The 7324-nt window shown below is 39.1% G+C and overlaps 1 protein-coding gene across 1 annotated transcript; it reads left to right on the plus strand.

Moving 5' to 3' along the window:
• The first annotated feature begins 398 nt into the window (after positions 1–398).
• fam241a (family with sequence similarity 241 member A) lies at positions 399–6690 on the plus strand. The gene is made up of 2 exons (XM_034135292.1): positions 399–665; positions 4514–6690. The coding sequence occupies exons 1-2, from the start codon at positions 516–518 to the stop codon at positions 4808–4810; spliced, it is 447 nt and encodes a 148-aa protein (XP_033991183.1). The 5' UTR covers positions 399–515; the 3' UTR covers positions 4811–6690.
• Positions 6691–7324: the final 634 nt, after the last annotated feature.

A 7324-nucleotide genomic window follows, 5' to 3' on the forward strand; every position in this document is an offset into this window, starting at 1 on the left:
CATTAGCCAGGCTCTGAAACATAGGGAGATCATGGACAAAACACTAAATAAATCTGAAGCAAAAGGAATAATCAAAAGAAACCTCATTAGAGAAATAAGCACAGATTTAAGGGTGTACACGAATAAAGAAAAATACTGCATCTAATAGGAAAACATCCTTGAGGAATATGTGACCCCTGTCAGGTGCAGGAACCAGTGGAGCATTCCATGTTGCACTTCCACAAATACAATGTATAAGGCCTTGGTTTAGGGAGACTATTTCATTATTTAAAGCAAACAGATTTGAATGTAATTGTAAGGTAAGTGTATTCCCTTGTATGTATCGTTTTAAAGGTTTTATTATTATTTTATTAAGATGGGCAAGATCATTTCGGTCCTCACTCCAACCCAGTAGGTGGCAGTAATGCCCCTTAACTCTAGTTGCCACCTGCCAGAAAACCACATAAGAAGAATCAGAGGAATCACAGCTCGTATGTTTTGTTTTCTGAAGTTACTGTCAGTGGACCAGCTGTAAAATGTCCACTGTAACGCAACCTGCGAATGACCAGTATGTATTTCGTCGACGTGAATTTGAAGAACAGCCTCCGGAAAACAGGAGAAGATGGCAAACTCCGGAACATGTTTACGCTGCACGACAGACCGCTTTACATTACCAGCGATTACAGGTACAGCAAAGTACATTTAGCAAGCTAGCCGTAGCTGTTTACTTCACACCAGGCTAACCTTATTTACCCCCGACATTCATGGACCAGGACCCGGGGCTGGTTCGGCTGCCTTGGAGCTAAGCCTAGTGTGGTCTTATGTTATAGAAATAGTTTTTCAGTGGCACTTTAACTTACTACGACTTCCGTTTTAACAGTTTTCAGTAAGCAGTTATCCTATGGCACGAGCCCTCATAACACCAGCGCGTGAACCAAACCGTTAATTAAAAAGGCCGACACTGCGATGTTTCTTTTCGAAGGCGAGCGATACATACTGTACCTGGCTGGAGTTATTGATGTATCGAATGCTGTTATAAATATAATATAATACAATAGCTAATACACACCTTGTTATCAAAGCTGGTAAAGGTGCAGCTAGTTTTAATGACTTTGTATACTGCAGGGTAGCTTGCTTGTGAATTTACTCCAGGTGTAACTAAAGTCTGGTTAAGAGTTGATTATATTTCAAATCATTAACCCAAATCTGTAAAGTAACTAAAGGTATTAAATACATGTAGTGGAGTAAAAAGTACACAATGTATCTCTAAATTGTAGATGGGTAGAAAGAAGTACAACGTAGCATACAATGGGAAAAGTACAAGTAGCCTACCTCAGAATGTGCTTAAGTAGAGTACTTGAGTAAATGTACTCTTAACAAGAGACCACATCATGGAACAGGACCAGTACACATGTAATGCATTTTCATGTCACTGCTTTTAATAATGAATTATTTGTGATTAAGGCCTTCCCGGAATGAAAGTCCTATGTATTCATTTCTAACTTGTCATTTTTCCTTTGCCTATAAGATTTCTTTTTCAAATCAGGGTGTAGCCTGTGGTGAAGTGTTTTGTAGTCGATTTGTTTTTTGGTGCTTTCTTTATGGAAATTGAGTGGTAAAGAAAGTCAGTAGGTAGAATATATTACAGCAACTGCAGTGTGTGTTCTGTGTACCATTGCAGACAGGAAAGGGTGTGCCTCAGAATGCTGTTCTACAGTAAGGAAGTCAATCATTATACAGTAAATGGGATTACAGGCTGCCAGGAGAACAGTAGGGGCAGGGCTAGCAGGAAACGGAAGCCTTATGACCCAAAAACTGTATCACTGTGGTCCTTTAGTTTTTCGCTGTGACGGTATTATATCAAAGTATTACAAAAATAATGAGGATATTATTAATCTGAATTTCTTAACATGATTCTACCTTTTTTTAACTCTATTTGCAATGTAAGGGAACATATCTTAAGAAAGTAAAATATATTAACAAAAATAATAATAATAGTAATGAAAATAAGATATAAGCCTACAAGTGTTCTGGGTGAAGTAGCCTTATTAAGTAAGTGTAATCATGTCATAATTGTTTTTTATTTACAGGTTATCGACAATATATTTTGTTGCTACCCTTTTGTTAATCCCAGACTAAAGAATAAATAAGAATAGAAATCCTTCCGTCATAGAGAAAATAATTATGTATATGATCATATTTTTTTATTTAAAAAAAGAAATAGTGGCATTATGTTAACAAACTGGTAATTAAAATTCGGAAAAGGAATTAATATTTGGTTGTTATGATCAGGACTGGTTAAAAAATGTAGCTCAGTGAAATGTAATGGTAATATTAATCTAAATTATCTTTGAGGTAGTTTTTTTACAGACGTTGTTGTCCTTTAATGACATCAGAGAAACGTCTTTAAAGGGATGAACATGGGTTTTTTTCACAACTCCCCTCCATCATCGGGTCTATTTTGACCAAGTAGAGACTGTGACAGATGCTCCATTTTAGAATAAAAAAAAAAAATGGAATACAAATATTTCTATAAACATAAGAAGTTAAAGGTGGGGTAGCTAAGTTTGAGAAACCGGCTCGAGATACACTTTTTGTTATATTCCATGGAATGCTCTTAACATCCCAATAGCAATGAATATCTCAAGTGCTTTGACAAAAAATCCATAAAAAAATGTCATCTGTGGAAGCCGTAGTACTGTAAAAAGCACGACCAATCATTTTAGCCGGCCCAGCTAAAATAACTGGATGGCCTACCTGCCTGTCAGCCTTCCATCTGTGCACAAACTTATCTCGTGCCCTCATTGGTCATCTGCGCGTTCGTGTGTGTTGGAGGAGGGGCTCTGTAAGGAAGTGGCAGATCTTTTCCGGCTGTGTATTTTCAAATTCTAGCGATCTCGAGCCGGTTTCTCCAAAATGACCTACCCCACCTTTAAAGTAAAACGTCAAATGAAAGATAAAATAAAAAAGAATGAATAATGTAACCAAACCTGAGACGTTAAAGTAAAATGTCCAATAAAAGATAAAATAGATATTTATATTAGATGTTTATATTAATATAAGAAGACAAATGAGGACTGAAATAAAAACATTTAAAAAAAATGTTATATATAAACATAAGAAGTTAAAATGTGCATATTGCATAGTCATCAATGACTGGATGTGTCAGAACTTTCTCCAATTAAACAAAGACAAAACTGAGGTAATGGTTTTTGGAGCCAAGGCAGAACGTATAAAAGTTAGCGCTGAGCTTCAGTCTGCAATGTTCAAAACAACAGATAAAGCCAGAAATCGAGGTGTAGTCATGGACTCTGACCTGAGTTTCAACAGTCACATTAAAACAGTTACTAAATCAGCCTACTATCACCTAAAGAACATATCTAGGATTAAAAGACTAATGTCACAGCAGGATTTGGAAAAACTTGTCCATGCTTTTATCTTCAGTAGACTGGACTACTGTAATAGTGTCTTCACAGGTCTCACTAAAAAATCTATTAGAAAGCTGCAGCTGATTCAGAACGCCGCTGCTCGAGTCCTCACTAACACTAAGAAAGTGGATCACATCACTCCTGTTCTGAAGTCCTTACACTGGCTTCCTGTGTGTCAAATAATTGATTTCAAAATACTGCTGCTGGTTTATAAAGCTTTGAATGGTTTAGGCCCAAAATACATTTCAGATCTACTGCTAAATTATGAACCAACCAGAACTCTCAGGTCTTCAGGGACTGGTCAGCTTTCTGTCCCCAGAGTCAGAACTAAACATGGAGAAGCAGCATTCAGTTATTATGCTCCAAATATCTGGAACAAACTCCCAGAAACCTGCAGGTCTGCTGCAACTCTTACTACTTTTAAATCCAGGCTGAAGACTTTTCTTTTTGCCGCTGCTTTTAATTGAACTATTCATATCTTAAACTGCACTGTAACTTTTATCCATGTATTTTTTCTTTTAATGTTTATTTGATTATCTTTGCTTTTTAATGACTGATTTAAAATGCCATTTTCTTAATATCTTTCATTTTTTGTAAAGCACTTTGAATTGCCTTGTGTTGAAAGGTGCTATATAAATAAACTTGCCTTGCCTTGCCTATTGCACTACTATATACTAATTTAGATGTATATCACAATATAAACAGAATAGGAGTGCCTCTGGTTTAGTAGAATCGGAGGATAAACCCTCTTTATTGGTCACACATACATGCACACGGCACACACAGTGACATTTGTTCTCTGCTTTTAACACATCCTAGTACTAGGATGCTATTGTACAGCATCCGGGGAGCAGTTGGGGTGTAGGGTGTCCACTTTCCAATACCTTGCACAAGGGCACCACGGCAGGGCCCAGGAGGTGAACTGGGACCTCTCCAAGTAGCAGTCCACACTCCATATTTTAAGTCTCTTCGGGGACTTGAACCGGCGACCCTACGGCTCCCTGTCCAAGCCCCTACTGACTGAGCCACTGCCGGACACGTTGTGTACTGATGAGCTCTTTATATCTGTGTGTATATATAACCTGTTCTAAACATTGTCTCCACAGGCTGAAAGCAGCCGGCCCCGACCTGCCCCCCCCAGGGACCCCAGCAGCAGATGGCCCCTCGTGGACGACCCCACCACCAGAGAGCCTCAGCTGGACGACTGTGAGCGCATGGGGACTCTGTTCGGGATGCTCAACAAGGGTCTGCGGAGGATGGGCTTCAGCCAGATGTACTTTGGGGACAAGATAGTGGAGCCGGTAGTGATCGTGTTCTTCTGGCTGCTGCTCTGGTTCCTGGGGATCCAGGCCCTGGGGCTGGTGGGAACTCTGTGCATCATCATCATCTATATCCAGAAGTGACGGGGGCGGAGCCTGCTGTTCGCTTGGGTTAATGCTTCCATCTGCGGGATCTTTGTCATGCGAATGGATTTGAGGGGGGCGTTTAAGTGATGGTGACTAGCAGCTTTCTGCAATTGGTTTGAAGCTTGTTCAGTGTTTCAGAGGGTCCCTTCTTCAGGATTGATTTTCCCTCAGATACAGGAGTGGTGTTGTCCCGCTGCCTCTGCTATTATTCTGTTGAAATGGCATGGAGAGCTGCAGGAATGAGTCCTAAAACCAGGATATGAGTTAGCATTTTAACACTTCCTGTTCCCTTGTCTCAAAGTTGTTTTTTTTAACATGTTTTTGGTTATATAGCTGAAATAAGATCTGTGGTTAACAAAAGATTTTCAATTTCCAGAAGTAACACATGTCAGTAAATACTCCACTGGTGCATGCCTGAAGCTTTTATGTGTCATAAAAACGGCGGTTGAATACTAGTTAGTAAATAAGACTACTAAAAGTAATCTCGCCGAACATTAGCCGCTTTTAGCTTAGCGGTGGTGACATAAAGTCACGTGACCATGATTGTCAAGGTTGTCTATTTATAGCATTAGCTAACGTTAGCTTTTAACTCTTGCAGTAATTAGGGTTAGGTAATTAGCAATTACGCTTCAGAAATCATAAAGTGGTGTAAATATGTGGAAATGATCCTGCTGAACACAACATGTAACATGTCATATCATAACAATGTGTTTACCATAGATCTTATTTTCAGCAATATTTGGAAATCCAATGGAAAAGCCCCATTGATTTTTGTCGAGGGAGCCATTAAGATGCTAACTTCCGGGTCGGGCTACAAAAATACGTCTTCACGGCACCACTCTATATATGATCTGAATATGAGAACAGGAAGACATTGTTGGAAATATCTAGTTTTAGTTTGAATCAAAGACTAAAGAGTGAAGGACTGAAGTCGCAGCACTGAGGAAACACTGCACACATCTCTGTTTACTTCAAAAAGATTGGAGATCTTCGCTGACATAAAGAATGTGAACGTGTTGGGTAATCGTATAACCCATCCGAAGGAAAGGTGTCTGAAAGTAAATCTGACACCTTGTGAAACCTATGCTGTAAAATGTTTACTTTGTGAAAGGGAAATATATATTGATGGCTGATTAATGAGAAAAGTATTGTTGTTCTAAAAGTGACACTTCAGGTTTCTATTCTGGGGACCGGTTCTGGATAACTGTCTCCTTTGCTTTATGTATCTTGGTGCCTGCAAAATTAAATGCACTTTGGTACGATGGTGTATTGGGCCATTGTACGCTAAACAAAGAATACGTAGCCAGGGAAGAAAACTAAAACCCATTCACAAGAACACCAAATATTATCTGAGATTCATAAAAAGGGCATTGATTCAGTTTTTAATGTTGGCGTGACCTCAGCCCAGCTTGCTGTGTATTTTTCTAATTATACTTTTCAACGGTAAAGGTTTCAGCAGTAAGGAAATAACATCAATGGCAGTGGCAGATTTTTTCCGGCTGTGTATTTTCAAATTCTAGCGCACTCGAGCTGGTTTCTCCAAAATGACCTACCCCACCTTTAAGTTGACATTCACAAAATGAAATGATTCATAGAACTGCTCAATATAGCATATCAATATCAGACCTGTTATTGTTTTGGGCATTTTTGTGTAAAATCTATTTACATAGGGTGACACATAAACACATCTTTGTTACCAAGTCAGGTGCCTATGAATAAAAGGCGGCTCTCGTTTCTTGATGGTATCCTATTTACAGCACGTACCGTCAAAGCTCGAGGCGGACAGCATTCAGTTGCATTATATTTTACAACAGTCCGAATTATGACCTCCTTACAAAAAAATATGCAAACAGTAATAAAACGAATGTTGAAATTCATTGGATTTATAATTTCCTTCAGTTTTTTACCATGGTATCAAATTACATATCAGGAATCGTGGAATTTCACAGGTATGGACTACTACATTTCTGGTATTGGGACTTCCCTATAGAAGTTACAAAATTGTCTTAACCTGTCAGACCGATTGTATATTTTTCACTGCTTTTATCATCTTATCTGATATCTGTCATCATGAGGTTTATATGTGTTGCTGAAGCATTCTCAGGTGTTGCAAGTCTTTATATGATGTCCACCATCACAAGGCAACAATCCAACAAAGCTGAATGTAGCATTGCAAACTGAAGTAGTTAAAACCTGTCTCCTATCATTTATATGTTACTTTTTGTTCTAATGGTAGCAATTTATATTAAACACATTCAGAGCCTTAACTCAGTTCTTGGCTGAAGCAGATAGAGCCGCCATGAAGCCTCCAGTCCTCCGCTCTGTCCGGCTGGATGGAGGACGTTGGCGAATGGATATTTCTGGCTGGGCTCTGCCCAAGCTTATTCATTAAAAAGTATTGTGTGTCTTTCAACCAGAAGGTTGTGGGTTCGATCCCAGCCCATGCAGTCAACATGTCGATGTATCCTTGGGCAAGATACTTAACCCTGAGTTGCTCCCGATGGCATGGCC

This window comes from Trematomus bernacchii, unplaced genomic scaffold, assembly GCF_902827165.1.
Source record: "Trematomus bernacchii unplaced genomic scaffold, fTreBer1.1, whole genome shotgun sequence".
NCBI classification, from domain to species: domain Eukaryota; kingdom Metazoa; phylum Chordata; class Actinopteri; order Perciformes; family Nototheniidae; genus Trematomus; species Trematomus bernacchii.

Bases quoted from the DNA above. Each gene is read 5' to 3' on its own strand.
- fam241a (XM_034135292.1), top strand. From the start codon at position 516: ATGTCCACTGTAACGCAACCTGCGAATGACCAGTATGTATTTCGTCGA. The intron at 666-4,513 runs GTACAGCAAAGT...TTGTCTCCACAG, and splicing joins TACATTACCAGCGATTACAG to GCTGAAAGCAGCCGGCCCCG.